Source organism: Syngnathus acus, chromosome 4 (assembly GCF_901709675.1).
Source record: "Syngnathus acus chromosome 4, fSynAcu1.2, whole genome shotgun sequence".
Classification (NCBI taxonomy): Eukaryota; Metazoa; Chordata; class Actinopteri; order Syngnathiformes; family Syngnathidae; genus Syngnathus; species Syngnathus acus.
In genome coordinates this window covers 80,040-105,604 of record NC_051090.1, presented here as the reverse complement: position 1 = coordinate 105,604, position 25,565 = coordinate 80,040, and the positions used below count along the sequence as shown (strand labels likewise).

At 46.8% G+C, this 25,565-nt stretch overlaps 5 protein-coding genes across 13 annotated transcripts in view; 3 read left to right on the top strand and 2 right to left on the bottom strand.

The window, feature by feature from the left end:
- The window catches only part of tut4 (terminal uridylyl transferase 4), a 37,626-nt gene that overhangs the window by 469 nt on the left and 11,592 nt on the right, over positions 1-25,565 (top strand). The window contains exons 2-30 of one of the 2 annotated variants that reach the window (XR_005097821.1): positions 417-538; positions 620-773; positions 843-959; positions 1,024-1,201; positions 1,321-1,409; positions 1,605-1,656; positions 1,856-1,925; positions 2,246-2,372; positions 2,578-2,697; positions 2,821-3,021; positions 3,104-3,278; positions 3,356-3,903; positions 3,971-4,121; positions 4,338-4,424; positions 4,547-4,650; positions 4,720-4,777; positions 4,944-5,047; positions 5,252-5,341; positions 5,467-5,580; positions 5,639-5,716; positions 5,792-5,969; positions 6,109-6,156; positions 6,253-6,335; positions 6,676-6,791; positions 6,951-7,105; positions 7,359-7,456; positions 7,562-8,141; positions 8,389-8,538; positions 8,724-8,876. Coding sequence is in view for 1 of the 2 variants with exons in the window: in XM_037250539.1 (XP_037106434.1) it covers positions 681-773; positions 843-959; positions 1,024-1,201; positions 1,321-1,409; positions 1,605-1,656; positions 1,856-1,925; positions 2,246-2,372; positions 2,578-2,697; positions 2,821-3,021; positions 3,104-3,278; positions 3,356-3,903; positions 3,971-4,121; positions 4,338-4,424; positions 4,547-4,650; positions 4,720-4,777; positions 4,944-5,047; positions 5,252-5,341; positions 5,467-5,580; positions 5,639-5,716; positions 5,792-5,969; positions 6,109-6,156; positions 6,253-6,335; positions 6,676-6,791; positions 6,951-7,105; positions 7,359-7,456; positions 7,562-8,141; positions 8,389-8,538; positions 8,724-8,809 (4,050 nt within the window). In the remaining variant the exon portion in view is untranslated. Of the gene's footprint in view, positions 1-416; positions 539-619; positions 774-842; positions 960-1,023; positions 1,202-1,320; positions 1,410-1,604; positions 1,657-1,855; positions 1,926-2,245; positions 2,373-2,577; positions 2,698-2,820; positions 3,022-3,103; positions 3,279-3,355; positions 3,904-3,970; positions 4,122-4,337; positions 4,425-4,546; positions 4,651-4,719; positions 4,778-4,943; positions 5,048-5,251; positions 5,342-5,466; positions 5,581-5,638; positions 5,717-5,791; positions 5,970-6,108; positions 6,157-6,252; positions 6,336-6,675; positions 6,792-6,950; positions 7,106-7,358; positions 7,457-7,561; positions 8,142-8,388; positions 8,539-8,723; positions 9,253-25,565 lie in introns of those variants that run through there. The other variant, XM_037250539.1, reaches the window with a different exon arrangement.
- On the bottom strand, positions 11,145-13,423 carry LOC119121750 (interferon-induced protein with tetratricopeptide repeats 1-like). Its single transcript, XM_037249642.1, has 2 exons — positions 13,373-13,423; positions 11,145-12,733 (listed from the first exon to the last, which is right to left on the bottom strand). Exons 1-2 carry the CDS (start codon positions 13,421-13,423, stop codon positions 11,399-11,401), a joined length of 1,386 nt encoding a protein of 461 aa, XP_037105537.1. The 3' UTR covers positions 11,145-11,398.
- pomgnt1 (protein O-linked mannose N-acetylglucosaminyltransferase 1 (beta 1,2-)) lies at positions 13,079-20,042 on the top strand. Of its 6 annotated transcripts, none has more exons than XM_037250560.1 (22): positions 13,079-13,360; positions 13,546-13,727; positions 13,902-14,013; positions 14,086-14,204; positions 14,328-14,393; positions 14,585-14,698; positions 14,760-14,877; positions 15,012-15,110; positions 15,605-15,732; positions 15,851-15,921; positions 16,016-16,091; positions 16,249-16,332; positions 16,519-16,560; positions 16,753-16,811; positions 16,892-16,964; positions 17,178-17,306; positions 17,377-17,502; positions 17,584-17,648; positions 17,792-17,836; positions 17,942-18,080; positions 18,263-18,403; positions 18,499-19,540. In XM_037250560.1, the coding sequence occupies exons 2-21, from the start codon at positions 13,608-13,610 to the stop codon at positions 18,353-18,355; spliced, it is 1,878 nt and encodes a 625-aa protein (XP_037106455.1). In that variant the 5' UTR covers positions 13,079-13,360; positions 13,546-13,607; the 3' UTR covers positions 18,356-18,403; positions 18,499-19,540. The 6 variants fall into 6 exon arrangements, with proteins under 6 accessions (XP_037106455.1, XP_037106456.1, XP_037106453.1 ...); XM_037250558.1 differs by having other exon boundaries at positions 13,084-13,356; positions 18,294-18,403; positions 18,499-20,042; XM_037250559.1 differs by having other exon boundaries at positions 13,084-13,360; positions 13,550-13,727; positions 18,294-18,403; positions 18,499-20,042.
- LOC119122275 (tetraspanin-1) lies at positions 19,403-22,531 on the bottom strand. Of its 2 annotated transcripts, XM_037250606.1 has the most exons (6): positions 22,162-22,531; positions 21,815-22,021; positions 21,500-21,574; positions 21,220-21,318; positions 21,035-21,118; positions 19,403-20,574 (listed from the first exon to the last, which is right to left on the bottom strand). In XM_037250606.1, exons 1-6 carry the CDS (start codon positions 22,216-22,218, stop codon positions 20,515-20,517), a joined length of 582 nt encoding a protein of 193 aa, XP_037106501.1. In that variant the 5' UTR covers positions 22,219-22,531; the 3' UTR covers positions 19,403-20,514. The 2 variants fall into 2 exon arrangements, with proteins under 2 accessions (XP_037106501.1, XP_037106502.1); XM_037250607.1 differs by lacking the exon at positions 21,500-21,574.
- gorab (golgin, rab6-interacting) lies at positions 22,576-24,691 on the top strand. 2 transcript variants are annotated; one of them, XM_037250595.1, is made up of 6 exons: positions 22,576-22,778; positions 22,862-23,198; positions 23,281-23,382; positions 23,484-23,624; positions 23,813-24,146; positions 24,237-24,691. In XM_037250595.1, exons 1-6 carry the CDS (start codon positions 22,724-22,726, stop codon positions 24,303-24,305), a joined length of 1,038 nt encoding a protein of 345 aa, XP_037106490.1. In that variant the 5' UTR covers positions 22,576-22,723; the 3' UTR covers positions 24,306-24,691. The 2 variants fall into 2 exon arrangements, with proteins under 2 accessions (XP_037106490.1, XP_037106491.1); XM_037250596.1 differs by having other exon boundaries at positions 23,813-24,193; positions 24,479-24,691.

The window sequence follows — 25,565 nt, the reverse complement described above, 5'->3', positions numbered from 1 at the left end:
TTTTCCCAGCCGTGGTAACCAAATCTTTTTTTGAAGGTGCCTTTACTTCGCCGTTAATCGAAGTAACTAAAAATCGTCCACTCACCGAAACTATGTATGAGCTTTTTGTTTGACAGCATCAAAGGTGTGTGTTGTTTAGGAAACGAAATGTTTCTTGCGCTATTATTCATTGCTGGTCATTCTGTGCAGCGTTGATACATAATCATGGTTCCCTTTGCCATCGTGCCATTGAAATGCTAACGGTCAATATGCACAAAAGCGACAAGTGATAACCATCATTTTCGAGCAAAATGGAACAGATGGTTCACACAGCAACATTTTAGACTATGATGTAGTTCAATATGTCAGTACACAAGTGTGTTGTGTGGGCAGAGCATCACTCACTCGTTCGTTCGTTCATTCATGCTATTTTGCAGCACCTCTTGATTCAAAGGAGTCTTCATGATTCTACAGCTGAATTGCAAATAGAGAGATCACCTCTCCTGTTTAGAAGCCAAGAATAGTTTGATTGGAGCTCCGGGAAATGAAAAGGATCATGGTGGGTTTTCCGGGATATTTGTCGACCTCTTTTCCCTCACAAATTGCAGCCCTGCTCATAAATTCAACCTTTTTCTTGTAGGATTGAAAGCACGGCTGTATCGCACTGTTGAGGGCTGTTGCACGTTCGCGCCGCGGGCTCAATGACAATGGAAGGATCGCTGACGGAGCAACAGCTCGGCCTCCGACAGGCCGAGGAGCGTCTTTACAGAGATTATATCCACAGACTTTTAAAAGTAGGCCAACATCAACATGGAAATATGATAGACTGAACTTGAACGTCATAAATGTGTTTGCTTTCACAGCAATCCGCAGAATACCCCAAGTATCAATACATATGCAAGCTGTGTTCCGTTCATATTGAGCACATTCAAGCAGCCCACAAACACATCAAGGAGAAGAGACACAAAAAAAACGTCATGGTAGGTGAATGCACCTTGTTTATGATGGAAAATGTCTTCACGTCTTTCCACGCTGCCATTTCAGGAGAAACAGGAGGAGAAGGAACTGCGCGCCCTGCCGCCCCCCTCCGCCTCGCAGCTGGGAGCCATCGAGACGGCGGTCGTGGAAGCCGCCAGCGAGCAAGGGATTTCTCACCGAGACTTTGAGCATCGGAAGGCTGTGGTTGTTAGGATGGAGAACATCATCCAAAAACACCTCTCAGGTACCATGTCGTTTAGGCCTTGAGATGCAGCAATTTTTCAGTCCAGCACCACAAGTGCATTTTCTAACATATGTTCTCCTTTCGATTCTTTTTTTTTCTTCTTTCTTCTTCTTCCCCAGCTTGCACCCTAAGTCTCTACGGCTCTTGTCTGACCCGATTTGCCTTTAAGACGAGCGATATCAACATTGATGTCGTCCACCCCTCCACAGTAAGTTTTAGCAAGAGAAAGGGAGCAGACCCTGGCTGGCAGTTAGTTTCCCCTTCAAAAGTGCCATCCGTGCATCTTTCCGTGTCATTGCTCAGAAGCGCGGCGGCTTTGGATGTGACGAGCGAGGTCTACCGTGGCGTGGCCTTGAGTCTTCGCAAGTCATTGTTTCTCTAAGTGCTTTTTTTGTGTGTGTAGATGACACAACCGGAAGTCCTGATTCAAGTACTTGACATCCTCAGAAAAAGTAGTAAGTATCATTCAAACTTCAAGTGGGATGTCATCAACTGATTTGAGCTTCGCGACGGCCGACGGCCGTGATACTTGTCTCGATGTGTGCCACGTCTTCGTTTTAGTACAACATTCAACGTGTGATTTCTTTCGGCTCAGGGTTGCGTAATGTGAGGTTGTGAGCCGACGTCATTAACTTGAATTCCTGCTCTGTATAGATGAATTTTCAGATGTTGTGTCAGACTTTCACGCCAAAGTTCCTGCCATCGTCTGTCGTGATGTCATCAGGTCAGTCAGTATTCTTTGGAAAATATCAGGAGAGTTTGACACAACTCTGTTTATTCTTCCTTTGTTTTTTGCTCGGCCATTTTGAAAAGGACCTTTTCTCTGTTGATGCTTCTTTTCTCTTTTGCTCGGCCTTTTCGAAAACCACAGTTTCTCCGTTTATTCTTCCTTTCTTTTTTGCTCGGCCATTTTGAAAACCACGTTTTCTCTGTTGATGCTTCTTTTCTTTTTTCGCTCGCTCGCTCGCTCGCCCGGCCATTTTGAAAATGACATTTTCTCCGTTTATTCTTCCTTTCTTTTTTGCTCGGCCATTTTGAAATCAGTGGCTTGACGTGCAAAGTGAGCGCAGGCAATGATGTTGCTTGTCTCACCACAACTCACATGGCAGCCTTGACCAAAATGGAACCCAGGTTGGTTCCCCTGGTGCTGGCCTTCCGCTACTGGGCAAGGGTGAGTACACAAATAATCAATGATCATAGATCCACATGAGCCTCGATTGTGTTATTAGGTTGGCTAATGCGATGGCTCGCTTCTAAAACGGACAGTTGACTTGAATTCTCTAGTATACGTGCTCTTAATGTCCTTGGGTCCCTGGAAATGTGCTTTATACTATTATTTTGGGGCTTTTGAAAACTAAAGTGAGCTTTGTCTGCAGCTGTGTCACATTGACTGTCAGGCGGAGGGCGGAATCCCCTCCTACTCGTTGGCTCTCATGGTCATCTTCTTCTTGCAGCAGAGAAAAGAGCCCATCCTCCCTGTCTACTTGGGCCATTGGGTAGGTTTTGGAAAGCATCAATTGAGTGTGAGCGAGCAGTCGAGGCGCGGGCACCACGGAGCGTTTGCGCCGGCGCACGCGTCCAAGAAAGAAACCATTTTTCCATGTTCCCTGCCTTTTCAGATCGATGGCTTTGACGTGAAACGTGTGGACGAATATCATCTGACAGGAATCCAGTCAGACATGTATGTGCAGTGGGAGCACAGAGCTTCACAGACGGATGGCGGCGGACAGGTCGAGAATGGAAAGGAGGCCAGGCCAGGGGAAGGGCGATCCAAAGCGGAGCGCGGTAAACCCCATAAGGCTCCCGTTTCACATGGCTTGGTGAGTGGCGGCATTTGGGCCGTTTGCTCTCACTCGCTCTCGGTGCGACTTTTGACTTACTAGGTAGTCTCCTTTTTCAAAGGCACGGCTGACTTTTGAATCGAGCCAAGATGTGTCACTGGGACAGTTGTGGTTGGAACTCCTGCGTTTCTACACTCTGGAGTTTGCCTCGGAAGAGTACATCATCAGCGTCCGCGTCAAAGCGCTCCTTTCTCGGGAAACGAAGAACTGGCCTCGTCGCCGGCTCGCCATCGAAGGTGAGCCCGTCCCGTTAGCCGCGGGAATCATGTACGGCAAACGACGCTGACTCGCATTGTCTCTTTCTTTCCCCAAGATCCTTTTGCCTTGAAGAGGAACGTGGCTCGAAGCTTGAACAGCCAATTGGTGTTTGAGTATATCCAGGAGCGCTTCCGCACAGCTTATAAATACTTTGCCCGCCCGCAGAATAAAGCCGCCGTGGAGCACGAGAGCAAGGTGGCTGGCAAGCAGGGCTCCAAGAAGAAGGATGCCGTAGCAAGTAAGATGCTAGAGACAGAGTTAACGGACGAGAACGCTCAAATGACATTCCGCCGAGCAAAGGGTGACGGGGAACCTGCGAGCGACAGTAACGCCAGGTCCCATCCGTCCGGAGAGGAGGACGAGAAGGCGCTCGACCGGAAGGCGCTCGACCGGAAGGCGCTCGACCGGAAGGCGCTCGACGATGGCGGCGGCCCGGCGCTCACGGCCCTCGACCAAGCTGCTTCCAAACAGCCTTCCCTTTCCGTCAACGGCCGAGCCGAGGGTGGGGAGGATGGGGAAACGTCTGTTTCCCAAAAGGAGGGCATGGGAACAACAGAGGACCTTCACTATATCTTTGACAAGATGATTTTCACTGAGGGCAAGGTGCGAAAGCCGTGCCAATTTGGAGCCATTGCAAGTTGCTGCAAGTGCTGCTTTTTTCTCTTTTCAGCCTCCAAACGTGGTGTGCGGTATCTGCAAACGAGACGGTCACCTGAAGGATGAGTGTCCCGATGACTTTAAGAAGATCGAGTTGAAGCTCCTGCCTCCTATGAACAACCATTTCCGAGAGATCCTGAACGGGCTTTGCAAACTGTGCCACTGTGCGTCTTTGCGGGTCTCGGTCCACTTGGACGGAATTTGCCATTTCATTCAATACAAATACAAGTCTAATCTACATTACAAATTGGCCTCAGAATGCATTGAATCAAGTGCATGTTTTTATTCTGAAATAGCAATTAACCACGTCATAATTGACTGCCTATTGAATTGTGAAGAGAGATGAAATGGACCTCATTTGAAGATGCACATTTTTGCAGATAAACTGGCACCCACGCATGCTGAGCAGCAGAAAAGAGAGCAGATCCTTGCCAGTCTGGAACGGTTCATCAGGAAAGAGTACAACGGTACCACGCTTCATACGTCACACGTGTTGCGCGGCTGCCTGCCGCTGAGACCATTTCGATGTAATGACGCAATACGCGCTGCTTTAAAATGCAAATTGTTTTTGATGTGTGTGTGACTGCAGATAAAGCTCAGCTTTGTTTGTTTGGATCCTCCAAGAATGGCTTTGGTTTCCACGACAGCGACCTTGACATTTGCATGACTCTGCAGGGTCATGAAACTGCAGAGGTAGGCATCCAAACACGCATAGCTTGGCGTTACGCATTGTAAACATTTTCTATCTCGCTACATGCGCAGAAGCTGAACTGTAAGGAGATCATCGAAGGCCTGGCTAAAGTCCTAAAGAAACATGCAGGTGAATTCACATTGAATGATTCATTTGCGTGACGTGCTTGATTGACTTCATTTCCAAACCACATTACACTAAAATGGTTTGGATGAGAAAACTCTTAACTCTGGTAGATATGAAAATGGCACAGAGTAAAGGTCATCCGTGTTCTCCCATGATGTTCCACCGCAAGGGCTGAGGAACATCTTGCCAATTACAACGGCAAAAGTGCCGATCGTCAAGTTTGAACACAGGCAGAGCGGTTTGGAGGGGGACATCAGTCTCTACAACACTCTGGTGAGTGAGTGAGTGAGTGAGTGAGTGAGTGAGTGAGTGAGTGAGTGAGTGAGTGAGTGAGTGAGTGAGTGAGTGAGTGAGTGAGTGAGTGAGTGAGTGAGTGAGCGAGCGAGCGAGCGAGCGAGCGAGCGAGCGAGCGAGCGACACAAGGCTAATCCATCATTTTTGGAGAAACGCTTGTCAAATGCCAGTCATTTGTGCTAGGCACAACATAACACCAGAATGCTGGCGATGTATGCAGCCCTGGATCAACGTGTGCAGTTCCTGGGATACATGATGAAGGTCTTTGCAAAGGTATGTCACAAAGGTGAAGCGCAAAGTGGCCGACCGACATCATCTATTTGTCTGTCTTCAGCCAGCCAGCCATCGGGAATTTGTATAACAGGTCAAGCTTGTCTTCCGACTTTGTGTGCTCCCAGCGCTGCGATATCGGAGACGCGTCTCGAGGGAGTCTCTCGTCTTACGCGTACATCCTGATGGTGCTTTACTTTCTGCAGCAAAGACAGCCGCCGGTCATCCCAGTCCTGCAAGAGGTACGCTCGCTCGCTTGGGGTGGGGCGCTTAAGGTGAAATGAAAACCTTTCCTCTTAGATCTTTGACGGAGCAAGCGTTCCCCAGAGAATAGTCGACGGTTGGAATGCCTTCTTCTTCGATGACCTTGAAGATTTGGTGAGAGGGGAGCAAATGAGCTTTGAAACATATGAGCTTCGAAACTCCAAGCAATATGATTGTGTCGTTTTGCAGCGGCAGCGTCTGTCCCAGGTGGAGCTCAACACGGAATCTGTGGGTGAGCTGTGGTTGGGCCTCCTGCGCTTCTACACGGAAGAATTTGACTTCAAAGAGCACGTCATCAGCATCCGCCAAAAGAAACGCCTCACCACCTTTGAAAAGCAGTGGACCAGCAAATGCATTGCTATTGAAGGTGCTTCGATGAAGATGTGGCTCACTTCAAATAGTACTCAAGATGTGGCTCACTTCAAACAGTACTCTTTTCACCGACCGACTTTTTAAAAAAAAAAAAAAAAAAAAAACCCACTTTTTTTTTTTTATCTTCCTCTCAGATCCTTTTGATTTGAATCATAATCTCGGTGCCGGAGTTTCTCGCAAAAGTACGTATTTATTGACCTTATGCTTTGGATCGCTCCAGTTTCAGACAGTCCAAATGATGATGATGTTTATTCTCTTCCTTCCCTTTTCTCTTCCAGTGACAAACTTTATCATGAAGGCTTTCATAAATGGGCGCAAGCTCTTTGGGACTCCCTTCTACCCAGTGCCTGGGACCGAAGTGGTATGGGCTAACAAAAACGTTGCACGATTGTAACCGAGCGGCGGCGCAAATACGCTAAGAATGCACGATAATTATCGGTGGCCACTCGTTCAAATTGGAACATGTAGCCTATTATTTGTTTGCACTGCCGCCTCACACGTCTGCAAAGTTGCCTTGGCTTGGAATAACAAGAAGAATAAAAAGAATGGTTTATGTGCAGCAGAGGCTCCGCGCTAAACACTCTTCAAGTGGCAGGAGCCAGGGCACCGAGCCACTTTTGTTCACGTCGGACCGCTGTTTTTTTTTCTGTCAGATAGTTAGGGTGCATTTGTTAAATAATGCCCCGTATTCCCTTCTGCAGGGCTACTTCTTTGATGCAAAGGTTCTAACTGACGGCGAGTTGGCTCCAAACGACAGGTGCTGCAGGATCTGTGGAAAAATTGGACATTATATGAAGGACTGTCCCAAGAGACGCAGGTTGGACAAAATACAAAAACTAAATGCTATGACTACAACTTGTGTTTGCAAAAGAAGAGGAATGGGCTCCAATTGGGCTATTTGCTCTAGTAGTAGACGAGAACGAACGAGCTGGATGTGACTGTGAATGTCGTCATTAGAATTGCTTTTCTCCATCAGAATGAAAAAGAAAGAGAATGACAAAGATGAAGATGTGAAAGATGATGAGCGGGAGCAAAAAGAGCGACGGTGTTTTCAGTGTGGCGACACTGGTCATGTGAGGAGAGACTGCCCCGAATACCGCCATCTAAAGCAGAGGACGGCTGTGGCGTCGGGTGAGTAAACCCCTGGTTAAGATGTGATCTTAAACTTGGAAGAAATTCACTCAATAACATAGGACCAACATTTTTTTATTTCTTTTTTTTTTTTTTAAATAAGAGCAAAATCAAACGTTTATTCAGCGGGAGGAAATGTTTCAAATGAATTGATTAGCACCTCTGATGTCAATACTTACAATCAAAGCGCTTACAACCGCTATTCAGCCGTTAATTGGAGACCAATCGAATGCATGGTGATATTTTTCCTCAGCTCCTCACACGGTGCGGTCTTTGGTGAGTTCTCAGGCGACGAGTGGCTCCCAACTAGCGGCGGACTGTCCTAGTAGGGCCAGGCTACCCTCCGAGAGCGTGAGTAACAGCCGCTTTGAGACCGGACCTGATTCAAAAACGTGAAAGTAACGGTTGCTCTCATCAACATGCAGATGTGTGATTCCCCTCTCTCTCTCTTTTTAGTCTGACAGTCGCCAGACTCCACCCTACTCTCCGCAGCCCCCAGCCGTATCTCAAAGTTCCCCTCAGTCGTCCAGTTCTCCCAAGTCGAGCCAAAAGAAAAGCATTTGTTCAGGTCCCCAGAAACAGCCTGCTCACCACCACCACCCCCCCCAGGTCCCCCTTTTCAACTTCACCTCTTCCCACCCGGGCCACTTTCACCTGGGGACACTCGCTGGCCGAGGTCCTCTTCCCCCGCAGCAGCAGCAGCCGTCACAGGGGCAGCAGCCGTCACAGGGGCAGCAGCCTCAGCACCCGGCTTCCGCCTCCTGGCCCATCCACGGACCTGTCGTCTGTAGTCCGAACCCGAGCGGCGGCGCCCCCTCCCCGCCTGGCCTGAAATTGGTTCTTCGGTCAGGGCCGGGAAGCGGCGCGAGCCCCGGAAGCAGCCCCGACGCCGTCAACCTGAACGATCCCAGTATCATTTTTGCACAGCCGGCGGGAAGACCCGTGAGCGTTGCCGGAGCGGGACGTGAAGGACACTGGCTCAACCGCTTGGTACAGCCTGCTTCGCTTCTGGGAAATGGCACTGTGCTCAAGTCAGGTATTGACTGGGTGGATTTTTCACAATTTGTAAGGCTGTTACTTTGACAGTCTTGAAAGTGCCCTTAGGCAATGCAATGTAAATGGTTCAACAAAGAAAATTCATTCCGCCCGCCCCCCTTTTTAAGACAAGGTGGTGATGTCTTCCCATAGATATATGAAAAATGTCACCACCTTGTCTTAAAAACAGCAAAGAAACATGACATTTTTATATGGCGTGTGCTCTGCTCTGCTCTCTCTCTTTCCAGAATTGGGCCACCCATCCCAGTTTATTGGTGTGAGCCAAGGTCCTCAGCTGTGGGAGCACAATAAAACAGCCCAGTTTGCACTGTCTCCTTCCTGGCCGTACCGAATGCCTCAGAATTTTATCCAGCAGGGAACCGGTGGCTACCAACCAGGTCATTTTTGAAAATCACTACTACTGTTTCAAAGAACACAATTGAGTCACGCTCAAATCATGAACAAACGATGGCTAACTTCTTACTGTAGTGCAATTCAAAAGTCCCGCAATCGTGCACATTTGAGCCACGCCATCATTCAATAGTGCATTTTGTTGATCACAACTTTGTTCATGTGTCTGCAGGCTCCATGCTGCATCCAAATACAAACCTGCCCATTGCCCATGTCAGACACCCAGCAAATCTAAATTTCATCCAACAGAAGAAGTGAACTGCCTGCCTGCCTGCCAGCCTGCCGGCGACCGCCTGCCTGCCTCTCTGCGTGGCTGCCTGCCTGCCTTTTTTCATTTGTTTTATGGCCAGTGACACACCAGAGTAAATAATGTACCCTTTGCACCATTTATAGCGGCAGAATTTTTCAAAGAATTGTATCATTTTTGTATAGTTTTTATGTCCCATTTTTTTGTCTCATGAAATTGATTTGTGATACAAATGTCAAATATTTTAATTCCCCAATTTTGAGGGGGTCCAAAAATGCTTTTATTTTCTGTGTAAAGGATGAAAAAAGTAAATATGTATTTTTATTAGCTTCTGTGTTTGCCCAAAAAAATGAAGGCTTTAAATACATCTTTGATTGAAAACTACTTTGAAACAAAGTAGTGCCAAGGCCGGTCGTACGAATAAGGGAAAGAAAATAAAATCATGGCAAACCATCTTCTGTCTCGTGTTTCGTCGTTGAATTCACGAGTGGAAGGTCTCTGTTGGTTTTGTATCCATTATTATTATTGCACGCATGGAGACTCCTGGCGAGTATGCACCGTGCTCACCATAGTCTAAAATGAATAGGAAAAGAGCTTATCGTTTATAATGTCCAATTTTGGCCCATTTTTTTGTACATTGACATAGGTCGTCGCCATATTGTGCGTTGGAGGACGCGGCCTGCCGATTTGGAAATAGCTATAGTCCGCCTGTCCAAATTGGCCGTGATTTATGCGGAGCTTCCAGGGCTGTGAACTGGCCTTGGAGGACGCAGATGACTTTTTGCATGAACCAGTTTGACTATCCTCGCACGCACTCGCAGACATTGAGCACCTGCCGCGGTATGCCAACAATCTTCTGGTAGTTGTCACGATATGCAAATGAAATGCACCTTTTCTCATGTGCGTCACATGACCTTGTCGGACCCGTTGGCAGCTGGCGACTAATGTTTGGGCATAACAAACAACACGTTATAATTATTGCTTCAACATAATTATGAGTTTGAGATGGCGACAATGACGTGACTGCACAATTTGTACAAAACATGTTTATGATTAGACAGCAAAATAGAAGTGGCTGTTGCTTCCTTAGCTCACTCCGAACAGTCAAATGAGCAGCCATCTGGAAATGGAGACAATAAGAAAGTGGTTACAAATGTTTTTCGAATGGCAGCGGGGTCAACCCAACCCAACCAGCAGCATGATAAAACGCCCACGTTGCCCTCTCTTGTTTGGACGCCTGAAGGGCTGGGCCCGGCTGGGCTGGGCCCGGCTGGGCTGGACTGGGCTGGGCTGGGCCCGGCTGGGCTGGACTGGGCTGGGCTGGGCCCGGCTGGGCTGGACTGGGCTGGGCTGGGCCCGGCTGTGCTGGGCTGTGCTGGGCTGCGCCGCGGCGCGCCGCGAGCTCGGTAGCAGCCGCGCACCTGTGACAACTTACTTGTTTTTCCCCCGAACTCGGCGAGCTCGGTAGGCGCGCGCGCACCTGTGACAACTCACTTGTTTTTCCCCTCCAACTCGCTCCCACGCTCTCCAAGTGGACACTCTTGCACTGCCTTCACCGCAGGCGACATTCTCTCGGATGAGAAACATATGCCGTGCCGTGCAATGCACACAAATCTTAAGTCGGCTTTTACGCACGCACGTTCTGGTACCATATCCCAATGCTTTCATTCAAATGTTACATTTGGGTTTGACTTTTCATTTCCTGTGAAGATTACACTGTACGTTTGAAAGAACCATGTACCTTTTATGCAACAGTACTTTATTCTAACATATCATGTGAAACGCCATAGACTGGTTAAGAAAAGTAGCATCGATGCGACATCACGTCGAAAATGTGAGAAGAATCAATCCTAGGTCAGGCTGGACGGTACGACTGAAAAGTATATCACAGTGACTGAAGAGCAGATCACAATATGAGCATTGGTTGATATTGGTATACATTGACGTGCGGTTTACTATTGACAAATATGGACCAGGAGGAAAAAAAGTATGTATTACGTCATTTATTTGAACATGTATGAATCCTTAACTGGTCGATGCAACTGTGAAAATGTCAGATAAACTGGACAATATAGATGGAGTAAATGTCCAAAGCATCCAAAGTAGGCCAATTGAACACTCCAAATTGTAAGTCTGTATGAGGCCGGGTGGCTGTGCGGTGCGGTGCGTTGCGTTCCGGTGCGTTGCGGTGCGTTGCGTTGCGGCGCGGTGCGTTGCGGTGCGGTGGATGCTTGGTTGCCCGATGTCGGGTGCACCCCGTGCGAAAACGTGACTCAATCAGTGTGGATGCTTGGTTGCCCGATGTCGGGTGCACCCCGTGCGAAAACGTGACTCAATCAGTGTGGATGCTTGGTTGCCCGATGTCGGGTGCACCCCGTGCGAAAACGTGACTCAATCAGTGCGTGTACGGAGTTTGTTAAATATCGCCCCCCAGTGGCCACGTTCTGCAAATCATAATCTGCTGTTGAACTTTTCCTTCTATTTCATGACGTTCATTCAAAGAAAATGAAACGTTCAAAAACATATCTGTCTACGAATGACAGAATAACTCCCAAAACTACGTGCATACTTCCAGTGAGGATACGCACGCTATTCTTTTCTCAGCCCTGCAGGTTGTTTAGAAACTCTTCTATTTCTCGGCACATTTTGTTTCTTTCTCTTTCCCTGATTTTCTCCAGGATTTGAATGCTGTTTACGCGATAGACAGATGGATGTTGTATAGCTGCTGCCCTCATGTAATATTCTATTGACTTGTATCTCTCCCTCTGGGCGGACTGTAAATATTTTGCATAGTAGTTATAAAGCATCTGTCTGTCTCCGGGTTCCTGCTCACCCTGATGGAGAAGGAGTTCCTCAAATATCTCAGCGGCTTTAGCTTGCTCGTGAGTCGATTTTACATATAGATTTGCCAGAGTTAATTTTCTCTTGAGCGAAGATTGACGGTAGAGAAGAATCACTTCTCGATAGAGACCGACGGCCCTGTCGACCAGCGCTGGTTCCGGCAAAATGTCCCTGTGTGAGAAAACCTTCTTTTTGTAGCAGATTGCAGCACACCTCTTAAGATAGCGTTCTCCCGGATGTCTTTCCAGAGCTTCTTCTGCCAAGTCGAGAGCTTCGTCCATTGATAAATACACCCTGAACACTTTGAGTAACGGTTTAATGCCGCTGTAGCTGCTGACGGGCTTTTTCAGAATCTCCTTGGCCAATTGCCGCGCTTCCCCTTCAATTCTTCTTCCTCGAGCGGCACAAGCGGCCAGGTAAATTGTCGCAAGGTACAGGTTATTGGGGTCGTGTTTTTTAGCTACTTTCAGTTTTTCAAAAGCGTTCCCGTCGAGTCCGCTTTGATATAGCTTGGACGTGCTCGCTAACGCTAGCACGTGACTGGAGTGCCACTCGATCATGTCAGGCTGCATCCTGATGGCCCTCTGAAAATATTGCAGCGCCACAAGTGTATTGTCTTTGCCAAATTTCATCAGAGCCCAGGCTTTTTCAGCGCAGATCTCGGGGTGGAGTTCCTCCGGACACGGTGAAGGATATTCAGTCCGAAGGTTGTCAACCTTGGACAGGTAAGTCTGACATTGCGTCGCTTCTCCCATGCGGTAGTGCAGCCAAGCCAAGTTCCCGTAGTTGACCGCCAGCCACGGGCCCTCCTCCGAGACAGTATTTCTCATCTGACGCAATGCCTCCGCAGCCATGCTGAAGAAAGCCAAGGCGTCTTTGCTACTCCCGAGCCGGTAGCGTACGTAACCCTGCAAGTTGTAAATATGTCCCAGCCACTTGTATCCCTCCACGACGCCAATATCTTCCAGTTGATCTCGGAGGAGGAAAAGTTTGGATCTTTGGAGGTTCAGCTTCCACGTGAAGTGACATTGCAGGCTCTCCAGCTCGGTCTTCCATGTCGTTTGAGTCCGTTTGGCACTGAAAGTGTACGGTGACTCGTGTTAAAGGGAGAAACCAGACAGAGCAGAAAGAAACAAATCCACAAGAGAATACAAAGATGAGAAAGAAAAGCAGTGGAGAAAGGCACAGTCGTAGACACCGACAAACACATCTCAACACAGACAAGTGCAAAATGAGCAATCTCAAAGGCAGAACTCATTCACCTCATCGTGTAGCTGCTGTTTCTCCCAAGGAACTCACTCTTACGTGTTGCTTTGGGTGCTGCACCACAAGATCAGTTCAAGCTTTTATGGCGCAGTAAACCATGGCCCTTGTTCTTGGACTCTGGACGGTGACGTCAACTTTCATTCGGAAAAGATCTGTTGTGCGTGCGTCGTCTTCATTTAGTTGACCAAATAACATGTATCTTTTCATATGGAATACAAAGACGGGTCTAGCATGATCACGTTAGATCGGCCATTCAAGTGACTACACACATTCGCCCACTTGGTGGCAGTGGAGAGGGCCGCGATACCGTGTGTTGGAGTTCAGCAGCGGCAGCCGCAGCCGCAGCCGCAGCCGCAGCAGCCAACCGGAAACCAGAGAGTCAAGAGAGACGTCATTTGTGTGACGTCACGGATCCTGCGACAGATCCTTCAATCGGCATGTTGCAGAAAAAGTAGGTAGGTCTTTACCTCGTTTGATTGTTCTAGCGAGCGGGCGATTTCTGCACTTGATACAACCATGCGACGTGCACACAGTTGGGTCGCTCGTTGTCCTTCGACGAGGTTCGGTGAAATGCTTTCAGGCCAGCTTGTCGCTGTTGTGTTTCTTTGCATTCGAATCTAATGATTCTTCTAATGATTAGATAGATGATGCGCCTAATTGGTACTTTTTGCCACTGACGACGAGGACAAGATTTGTAGCGGAATGGAGACGTGGACTCCCAACCCCCGAGCCAAGCCATTTATACCCCGCCAGCAAAGAAGCTTGTATCTCACTTATAAATACAAAGTGTTCAACAAGAGGTCTATTCGTCGCTTCTGTCAGGTGAGACCAACGTTTCACGTATCACTCACTCCACCATCAGCAACTGCGGATGAAATCAATGTTGCAAATCAATTCTTTCGTCATTTTTCATTTGATGTCATTGAATTTTTTCACCGTCCTCACATTTAAAAACGACCAATTTGAAGAACTCTGAGTTTCATTTTTCTTTCACAGGCTGGCGCTGTACTCTTTCTACTGGTAACTGTCGTAGTCAATATTAAACTCATCTTGGACACAAGAAGAGTTGCTAATGAAGAAGAAGCAGCAGCAGCAGCTCAAGAATACGGTATGGCGTTTATTCTGTTTTGTCCAAAAACCACCGTGGGCGCGCTGGAATTCATCAATGCTTTTCTTTTAGAGGACGTAATGCCCAACATGGAGACTCCTCGCAGACCAAAGGCAAACGGGCGCAAGGTCCTTGACATTGAGGTGTACTCGAGCCGCTCCAAAGTTTACGTGGCAGTGGATGGCACCACGGTGAGTTAAAAAGCGCGCCCAACTGACAACGTTGATAAGTTGACACATATTGACGTGCTTGACTGCACATACAACTACATGAGCAAAGGTTTCTCCCCTTGATTTTTGGAGACATTCCTGCAGGTGCTGGAGGATGACACGCCGCAGCAAGGAAGAGGCATCCATGTGATTGTTCTCAACCAGGCTACAGTAAGCATCATCTCCTTGATATCTTCAGAGGTTCCATTCTGGCTCCCGGGTGGAGTTTGCATGTGCTCTCCCTGTAAGATGGGACGTGCGCCCGCCCGCCCAACCGTGGGGAGGGATAATGGACGGATTCATGGCTTGAAATCAATATGGTGGAGATAAATATTTCTTTGGCCTTTTTTCCTCTTTCCTAGGGTCACGTGATGGCCAAGAGAATTTTTGATACCTACTCACCCCATGAGGACGAAGCCATGATCCTCTTTGTCAATATGGTGACTCGAGGTCGAGTTCTTATCTTCACCATTAAGGTAAGTTACTAGCTCTCAATAGCCCCACTCTGCTTGACGTCGCCCGCTGTTTTGTGTGCAGGACGAGGGTACGTTCCATCTCAAAGATGCGGCCAAAAACTTGCTGAAAAGTCTGGGGAGCCAGGTCTCGCTCCTTCTCAGCTGGAGAGACATGTGGACTCTGGTGGTGAAAAAAGGAGGTGGAGTTTCGTTGACAATGGTGTCACTGGAACACGAACGAGGCTTTCTCGAAAGCCACAAATAGTAGTAGGTTCCATAGGTAAGCCAATGTCTGTTCTTTTTGGACTGACGAGCTGCACATTTGTTTTTGTAGGTCAAGTGTATGGTGAAAAGCATTCCAAATCTCCTGCTCTTTCCACCTGGGGCGATCCGGTTCTTCTTAAAACAGAAGTGCAGCTCACTGCCTCTGAAGGTAGGCTGTCGTGTGCAATCCAATCATCTCGTGTCAAACTCGTTTTTTTCGCGGGCCGCAATGTAGTCATAGCTTCTTTCGGAGGGCCGTTATGACTGTCAACCCAAATCAATGTATGAGCACCTCATATTATATACAGTCAAAGCTACAAAACAAACTGACCAATAACTGGTTTTCAAATCTGGTCAAATGTTAAAAAAAAAAAAAAAAAAAAAAATATTAAAAGTGAAGACAATTTGCAATTCTAGTAATGACACACGGCTTTGGTGCACAATTTGTCTTCGCCGGCCACATAAAATGATGTGGTGGGCCGCGTCTGGCCCCCGGGCCGTGAGTTTGACACCTGCGATCTAGCCGCTCCTTGCTCATCATGGGCAATCAATATTCGTTCATTCTTTTTAGCTCCCACCTGCGGCCACGCTTGGTGCACATATACTGGTGCATTTTTCCAAGGGCTGATAGGTGGCCGATTGATTCAAGTTTGATGTGCTCAGAGGGCGAGTGCCATTGGGCAGACACGGAGTGGAACAGGCGGCGGAAGCTGTTCTGCAGCAAAGTGGAGGGATACGGCAGCATCTGCAGCTGCAAAGACCCGGCGCCCATTGAATTCAACCCGGAACCTGTAAGACGCCACCAATTTCATAGTCGAACCTTTGCTTGAGCCAGCTCAAGTATGGACAAATATTATAATCTTATAATGTGCCTTAGCAGCAGCGCTTCTTGCATTTTCTTTCCTCTAGCTGCCCAATAATAGCGTCTTCAACGTCCCCGTCGCCGTCATTGCGGGAAACAGACCCAACTATCTCTATCGGTAAGAGCTCGGCTTTAAAAGGGGATTGGCTCTTAGTTGTTGTTTGAAAAGTGAGACAATTCGAGTGGCCTCGTTATTTGCCATGCGTTTTCAGGATGCTCAGGTCGCTTCTTTCCGCTCATGGTGTTAACCCGCAGATGGTCACGGTCTTCATTGATGGCTATTATGAGGTATGTAAATCATCTCCAGGAAATGAATTGAATCTTGGGGTGGGGGGGTTGCTTGACCACCGGCCGGCCGTCCGGCCGTCTGTCTTCTCCTCCTGGAAATGAGGAGAAGCCACACGGACGCTAGACTGATCCCATTCTTTTTCTATGCGTGACTCAGGAGCCTATGGATGTGGTGGCGCTGTTTGGACTGAAGGGAGTTCAGCACACACCCATCAGCATTAAGAATGCTCGGGTGTCGCAGGTTGGTGCCTCGAGATAGAGAGGCTATCTTGATATGAAATATCTCCACACTGGTACTGAAATGATGCGACGGCAAAACCTCAAAAGTTGATTAGCTGTCGGCTATAATTGTCCTGTTTTTATTTCATGATTTAGTTTGGTATATTTACAAAAAAGAATCATATAAATTTGCCCTTCTTGGTCACAGCACTACAAGGCCAGTCTGACTGCAACGTTCAACCTTCATCCGGTGAGCCTTCTCCCGAAAACACCCGCTTGTTGATTTGTTTTTGGTTTTTTTCTCTTTTCTTCCGTTTGTTCAAATAAATGTGATGACAGTACACTGCTGAGTCAATTTCGTTTTTATTTGACTGGGGGCAAAAATGAAATTAATTCTATTCAAATGATGACACTTTCTATGAAAGATCTTTTTTTTCTCCAGGAGGCCAAATATGCTATTGTGGTAGAGGAAGATTTGGACATCTCCATTGACTTTTTCAGGTACGTACTTTTTCATGGGTAACAAGTGGCTGAAGCCCACACACTGCGTTTGCCCACTTTGTTTGTGCTGTTGTTCCAAGTTTTCTGAGTCAGACCATCCATCTGTTGGATGAGGACGACAGCCTGTATTGCATCTCAGCTTGGAACGATCAGGTGAATAAACAAAGGCCTTTGTTTTTGTTTTGAACAAAGCCTACTGGTTGAGTTCCTTTGGATGTACCTATCTGTTTTTTGTTGTTGTTTTTTTGCAAGAAAACGTGAGAACCGAGGATTTGCCCTAGGTTGTGTCATCACTGTGTATTTTCAAATATGATCAATTGTTTGATTGATCTTTGAGTACGTTGACTGGATGTGTGGCTGGCGTAGGGCTACGAACACACGGCAGAGGATCCCGCCTTGCTCTACAGAGTGGAGAGCATGCCCGGCCTGGGCTGGGTCCTGAAAAAGAGCCTCTACAAGGACGAACTGGAGCCCAAATGGCCAACACCGGAGAAGGTGCGCCATTCTTTCTTCTCGCCCTCCTTGTGTGGTCGCTGTGCTACGACGCTGCGTCTCTCCTACCTAGTTGTGGGATTGGGACATGTGGATGCGAATGCCAGAGCAGAGGAAGGGCCGAGAGTGCATCATACCCGACGTGTCCCGCTCCTACCACTTTGGCATCATCGGCCTCAACATGAATGGCTACTTTCATGTAAGCTCTTCAACCCCTTCATTTCATTTCATATCATTGTAATGCACAGTCAAGGTTCTTCTTTTTGTTCTTTTTCCATAGGAGGTGTATTTCAAGAAACACAAGTTTAACACGGTTCCTCGCGTGCAGCTGAAGAACGTGGACAGGTGTATGACTCGTGCTTTTATACACAGGACCGGGCCGGCCGGCGCTGGCCGGGGTTCTAACACTGTTGCCCTCATCTATTACATTTGGAAGAAGTGTGAACCAAATGTTTTCGTGTTTTTTTCCCCCCTCCTTGTTTTTCCAGCTTAAAGAAGGATGCTTATGAAGTGGAAATACAAAACCTGTTGGGGTGAGTGACCTTTAGATTGGACACTGAGCATCGTGTTGATTTGAAGAAGGAGAAAGTTGGACTTTCTATCTTTCTCCGATTGAACAAGTTTGTGATTGATTGCAGGGAGGCGGAGGTGCTGGACCACACCAAGAACCCGTGTGAGGACACCACGCTGCCAGACTCTTCTGTGGGCAAAATCTACGTCATGTTCATTAAGATGGAGTCTGAGACGGACACCTCCACCTGGACCGAGCTGGCTAAGGTAGACGCTGCAAAACCTTTTCTGTTTGGCGGCGAGGACTTGCTTTCCCATTCACCGTCGTAGCTTGAATGAACCATTTCGAGCATGCTGGAAAAAACGGATGGATGGAGATGTGATATGATATTAAGATGCCGGATGAACATGACATGACGTCAGTAGCGTTGTGTGCCTTGTCTCAAAAGCCACTTGTGTCTCCCTCATTCCTCGACCAAGTGCCTCCACGTTTGGGACTTGGATGTTCGTGGAAATCACCGAGGCTTGTGGAGGCTCTTTAGAAAGAGGAATCATATCCTGGTGGTGGCCGTGCCAATCTCCCCATACTCGTAAGTTAGTTATTGTGGGTATTTTTCCCAACAAAATAACATGAGTAGATGGAATGGATGGATAACACTTGTGTCTGATTCTTTATTGTGACCAGTGTGAAGAAACCTGCCAATGTCAAACCAATCCACTTAGAGCCTCCCACCAAAGAAGAGGCTGCACCAGCAGAGCAGCTATAACCCCCCCCCCACACACACACAGACAGACTTAAAGCCTGCTCACCACCACAACATTTGAACCAGCTCAGGCCTTAAGAAATTCTTCAACACAGGACCTGCAAACTTTCCTTTTTTTATGATAACAAAACACTGCTAAATCAATCTGCCATTGCTAAGGGACTTTGATTCTATTTGCCTAAAAATGGTGGGAACCTATTTGATGAACAATTTTCCCCCATTACTATATTGCTTGATTTTTCTGCAGAAGATACCTACTTTGTAGGCACTTTATTGCAATCCCTTTTTAAAGTGCTTTTTATGTTCATATAAATACTGTACAGTATTGGAAGTACATCAAAATAGCTGAATAATGTCCATATTTCAAATAATGAACATTTGCTCCGCTAATCAAGCTGATTGGAGGCTTTCTTGAATGGAAATTAGTCCAGGGTTGGAGAAGGATAGAAATTATACAGCTGTTCTTTTGAGAACGCAAGACAAGACTCAACCCAAACTACCTAGCCACAACACAACACACAGCACCTATCAATACTGTGCACTATTTTCTTTTCAACGGGTTACATTGCATTTCAAATGTGTCAGAACAAGCTGTCGTGTTAAAAGCGCATGGGAGGTATGAGACGATGTATCTAAAAAAAAAAAAAAAGGCCCAGCTACTACGGGTTGGTTTGGAACACATCCCACGCAATAAACAGGATCATGGTGTTTGCCTAAGAAAGAAAATGGTCAACAGCACATTTTAGTCCGAGATGGATTTGTGGCACTTAATGGATTTGTGGCACTCAATGTCAGTTTTTACCCTGATTTCAAAAATGTCTTTACTCTCATCAGTCAGCTTGTGCACTCTTGATTTGACCATACATTGTAATTCATACAGTGCCGATGATGTTTCAAGGAAAACCAAATCCACCTGTTGATGAACCTCATCCTTTAATCATATACGTACATGAAAACCTGACGTGGAAGAGAAACAAACAAACAAACAGGCAAATTTGGGGGGAAAAAAAACCCATCCAGAAAAGTTGACTGATTAAAGAAAAGAGCAGTGTTACATAGTTATGGTGTCAAATTTTCTTTCTTTTAACTACTGAGAGCTTCGGCCACAAACTGTTTAAGTTATCTGTATTTATTTGTCCCTTATCAATGAAAGTGTTTGCTTTTCTTTTGTCTCTATTTCAAGATTCAAAATGATGATCATGTATGTATGTGTATATATATGTATATATTTTGAGGAAAAATGTTGCATATGTATTTTTAACTGTGGAGGTTGAGGATGGTTCTTTAAAAAGCCCTGTGGGTTTTTAATATTGACTGCATGGCTCAGTTGCCTCTGGTTGGATTTCTTTTCTTTGTAGGACATCAAACTGAGAAAATATTCCGATTGAGGCCCTGGAAAATGCATGAACATCAAGAATATTCTGATTTGTACAACTCCAAGTGACATTAAAGTTGCGGAAAACTCTTTTTCACTCCACAATTGTTTGTTCTTCTCTGCCTGGTCGTAGTCACTAGTCAATGACCGACGTGCCGAGTTTTGCTAGCCGATTACGGGGCACGCACAGATGGATGGACGACCGTTCGCACCAGTGGAGTGCTGATAATACAAATAAATCCTTGTATTTTAGATTTGTTGGTGTTACCTACAGTTAATGTTAACAAGCGCTAAAGTTGACATTGAGCCAGCCGTTTCGGTGAGTTGAAAACCACAGAATTTGCCAATGGCTGAGTTTTCTTTTGCATCGACATTTTCATATGGAGGAAGCCAAATTTGCTTCTGATTGAGTTAGCAGAGATGTCTTGCTCCAGGCTCTCCTTGCTCACTTTTGAAGGTTGCAGTCATCCCGGGTGTAGTGGAGGGCAGGGCTGCTACCGTCGGCCGGGTGGCCGCATGAATTCACGCTACGTACTTGGTGATCCATTTGTGTTTGCCACTCTCAACTTACTCTTTTGTCCATGTGACAGTACAAATACATTGACACCATCAAGGCAGCAATCTGAGGAAAGAAGATATGAAATGTTAACTCTGCGCTCTCTTGAATTTTACAGTGCAGTTCACTTCCATGCAGTGTGTGTGTGTGTGTGTGTGTGTGTGTGTGTGTGTGTGTGTGTGTGTGTGTGTGTGTGTGTGTGTGTGTGTGTGTGTGTGTGTGTGTGTGTGTGTGTGTGTGTGTGTGTGTGTGTGTGTGTGTGTGTGTGTGTGTGTGTGTGTGTGTGTGTGTGTGTGTGTGTGTGTGTGTGTGTGTGTGTGTGTGTGTGTGTGTGGGCTCATTTAAACATCTTTAAGCGTAAGTCAGAGGAAAAAATTGGATTATGATGGAAAGGTACATTTCAATAAGCAATATCTGACATCCACATTTCATTCTTTAAGTTGTCATTGAACAGGGTGTTGTATGGAGATCCAATTTTAGAGTGCCGTAATGTAAGATTGCATCAACTATTTTTGTGCACATTTACCTCTAAAATAGCAATTCCAGCTGCAATTGCTCCCACAATGTTTGCATGCTCTGTAAGGGACTGCAGGATTTGTTCAAAACAACCCTAAGAAAGAGACTTGGCGTGTTAATGTCAGTGCTGTACATGATACAATCAAAGGAAAGCACCGCTGTAAAAGGTGTACGCATAGAAGATGTCAACTTCACCTCTGTCATGGTTGCATTGCAGGGCTTAGTGAGCACAGCGTTGCTAGCGTACTGCTTGTGTAAAGCAGGGCTAGCCCACGCGCGAAGGATTCGCTTGGCCTGTGAAAAAAAAAAATTGGTCGTTGGCCAATGCAGGATGGGAGTCAAAGCTTTGTGTCACTAAGAATGCATGGTCCCTTTCAGCATTCGCCAGAGGTTTTTGTTTGCTTGTAAAGGAGCCAAGTGAGGAAGGAGGGAGGTAGGGAGGGAGGGAGTGAAAACGCTGATGTGGATAACTTACGAATGAAGAATAAGCCAGGGCTACAACTGCAGCTGCCACTTCAGCAATGACAATAATGAGAATGATGGAGAAGAACTGCACAAAAAAGAGAGATACCAGATAGATAATCTTGTCAAAGTTTGGCTTGATGAGTCCATCCGTGCCATTTGGTATTGCCCTGAGTGTTTTTGGAACGTTTTAGGCAGCTAAGAGATGCGTTGTGGCTGGGTTAGGGTTCGTACATTACTCGACGTACATCTATTCCCGAAGAACGAAAAAATGAGGCTTGAATGACAACAAACAGGGATATTGACAATCAGGCGTCACGCCACTTACTGTGAGGAGAAGAAATTTGCTCCCCTTGTGAGCTCCGCAGCAGCCCAAGAAAGCCAACAGCACCAGTAAGGCCCCGATGGCCATGTAGAAATGGGCCACGTTGACATGTCGCATGCTTTGGCTGGAGAAAGGTCCCAGGATCTGCAGATGGGAGGCCCCGTCTACACTCGCCCAGATTGCCATCACCAGTAGGGTTAGGCCACTCACCTGCAAAAAGACATGTGCACATTGTGGATGGATGGATGGATGGATGGATGGATGGATGGAATCCTCTTATCTCACAAACCATTACTTTGGACTTCACTCCAATCATATGCTTCGAATGAAAACAGGCATACTAGACTCACCAAGATAAGCAAATTGAAGAGGACCATCACCACTTTGGCAAATGTAAAGCAGCCCATCTTACTAATTAGAAGAAAAAAAGAAAAAGACACCTGTGTGGCTCACTTGGAAGAGCAGAATGAATGCAAAATCACCTTGCACTGCAATGTAAATGACGTTCATGCACGCGGGCACACACGCGGGCGCGCACGCACGCACGCACACGCACACACACGCACGCACACACGGGCACAAGTGATGGTTGAAAAACAATTGGAAAAAATAGTCCGTTTTTACTTTTCCAATTACAAATCCAAACAAAAAAAGGTTTATGCACGAATTCGATCACTCTAGTTTGTTTTTCCGTTCAGGCGCGTCTTGGGACAACTCAATGCTTGCTTTGTTGGTCCTTGACGTGGCATCATCATCATCATCATCATCTTCCGAGGGAGAAAGGGAGGGGAGAAACATGGCTGTGTCGACTTCTTGAGTGCTGCTGTCAACTTTACGTTTTGATTGTCCTGTAACTGACGCGATCCAGCTCACCCCTTCTCTTGATTTTAAATGTAAGTTTGAAACGATAAAATGAGTAGTTGGGCTGGCTTCTCGGAAAGTGAACTGCGGAGATTGCAGCAAAAAGGTAACCTGTCGTTGAACTTTTCTCGTCTGACGTTTGTTTGGATTCGCTCCACAAGAATACGGCGCTTTATGCAATCGTTACAGACTCCGTGATAGCAAGCAAGCACAAACTACGAGCGCCCGGTCGGAGTCGGCAACAAGTGCAAAGAGAGAATCTAGTGCAGCGAGCCGTTCAGGCTCAGGCTCAGGTTCAGGCTGAGGTTCAGGTATGCAATGGAGTCGTGTCCCTCCAACTTCCGCCGGAGCAACAGCTCAATAAGCTGCCACCCGAGTGTGAGCACATGGCGGCAGCAGGAAGCCCGGCTGCCAAAAGCGACGCGCAGCAGAGGCTCATCGAAGAAAAGACGCAAGCAAACTGTCAAGCTGCCGCAGAGAAGCCAAATCCGCAAGTGAAGGAGCTTGACAAACAAGAAATCGAACTGTTAGTACTTTTGTTTGATCTTTATTTGCACCAAACCGATGATGCCATTTTTCATTTCAACACATTGCTTCCATTGTTGCAGTCGAGACAAGACTCGCCTGGAGCAACTGCAACGGGAGCAAAAAATGATCGAAGATGCAAATAAGCGCAAGAAGGCTCTGCTTGCAAAAACCATAGCCGAAAAGTAAGTGTCTTTGCTGAGCCACATACAGGGAGGGTGGGAGGCTCATGGCTGTCATGTCGAAAGATCAAAAGCAACTGAAGATGAGCGCTCACTCAATGTAGGTCCAAGCAAACTCAAGCTGAGGCTGTGAAGCTCAAGAGAATCCAGAAAGAGCTGCAAGCCCTTGATGACATGGTTTCGAACGACATCGCTATTCTAAGAGGAAAGATCGAGCAAGCCAGCTGGGACTACACTACTGCCAGGTGAGGAACACACTTTGCATTCTAGCACCAAAAGTTAAAGCCCAACACTTAGGGGATAAAAATGTTGAGTGGCGGTGGACTTACTGACAGACACCCACTTTTTGGGCAGAGTCTGCTTGATTTGACACATCAGGAATTGAAGTGACATTTCAGTCTTGGTTTTGATCTTCTTTCCTTGTTTCTTCCAGAAAGCGCTACGAAAAGGCAGAAGCAGAGTATGTGATGGCCAAGTTGGATCTCCACAAGAAAACGGACGTAAAGGAACAGCTGACAGAGCACCTTTTTGCTATCATCCAACAAAACGAGCGCCGCAAAGCCCTTAAGCTGGAAAGACTGATGCAGGAGTTGAAGCTTCAGGTCACTGAGGAGCAGCTGGAAAGCCAGAAGGTGGAAGAAGACCACGTGGGATGCCTTGAACTGCAAGGACGTGCCAAAGAGCACCATGGTGTCTCGGAAGGGCAGGAGGGAACGGAGCAATGGATGCTGACAGAGGAGGAAAGTCAGAAGAGCGATGGCCTCCAGGTGGACCATCAATTGAGTCACAAAGTACAGCCTGCGGAAGATTGGAAAGCACAAGGATTTCCAGCATGAAACACTGGCTCCTGCCTCCAGGTGGACCATCAATTGAGTCACAAAGTACAGCCTGCGGAAGATTGGAAAGCACAAGGATTTCCAGCATGAAACACTGGCTCCTGCCTCCAGGTGGACCATCAATTGAGTCACAAAGTACAGCCTGCGGAAGATTGGAAAGCACAAGGATTTCCAGCATGAAACACTGGCTCCTGCCTCCAGGTGGACCATCAATTGAGTCACAAAGTACAGCCTGCGGAAGATTGGAAAGCACAAGGATTTCCAGCATGAAACACTGGCTTGTGCGTGCGTGAGCCATTATGCTGCTTTCCTCATGTATCATTGTCACTTTACTTGTATATATTGACCCAAATGTTTTTTAGAACTGTTGTTGAAAGGAATATATTGGTGGTCATTTAGGTTTTTTTAATGTTTACATTTTGAGCTGTTTGCTTATTCTCCCTAACAAATGAAAATAAACGGGTAAGATAGGAAAATGTCTGTTTTTAAAAAAATTTTTTTTATTCACTTGCATCCAAATTCTGCGCACTAATAGTTGCCTAATAATTTGTCAAGTGCCCGCTCCTTCAGCACCTCAGTCAGCCACGTGACAGTGACGCACGTCGTCATGTGCACACAGACATTTTCCACAGAAAGCCATATTCAGGTTTGTGATGAATGAACATTTTGGCTTGACGTCACTGTTGATGCTAAGTTGACATTGTTTAAGATGCCTTTGTCATGACAACTTGACAAAAACAACACAACCTAACCTGTCATAAACATAGCAGACCTAATTGTCAAACATGCATTCCAAAATAAAAAATTAAAAGCATTCAAGGTTTTTCACAGACATAATTACTGTGAATTTACCTTGGCTCTGTTAATTGTATGTATTCAATCATGGACACAATGCCATGAATTTATAACACATGCGCATCAACCGGTTGTGCTAATGATATGGATGACGTCGCGGAATCTGCCGCTAATGATATGCATGACGTAACGAGTTCTGGCGCTAATGATATGCATGACGTAGCGGGTTCTGCCGCTAATGATGCGCATGACGTAGCAGGTTCTGCCGCTAATGATATGCATGACGTAGCGGGTTCCGCCCCTAATGATATGCATGACGTAGCGGGTTCTGCCGCTAAAGATATGCATGACGTGGCGGGTTCTGCCGCTAATGATATGCACGACGTGGCGGGTTCTGGCTCCGTGATTGGCTGAGAAGTGTACATGATGCCAGAAGTAGCCTACGAAAAAAAAAATCGCAACCCGGAGCTCCCAGTTCAAAAAGGCGTTCTCGTGCACTTTTCCTTGTTGGAAGTCGGAAAAGCTCCCACTTTCCTCGAATGCAGCATGAGCAGA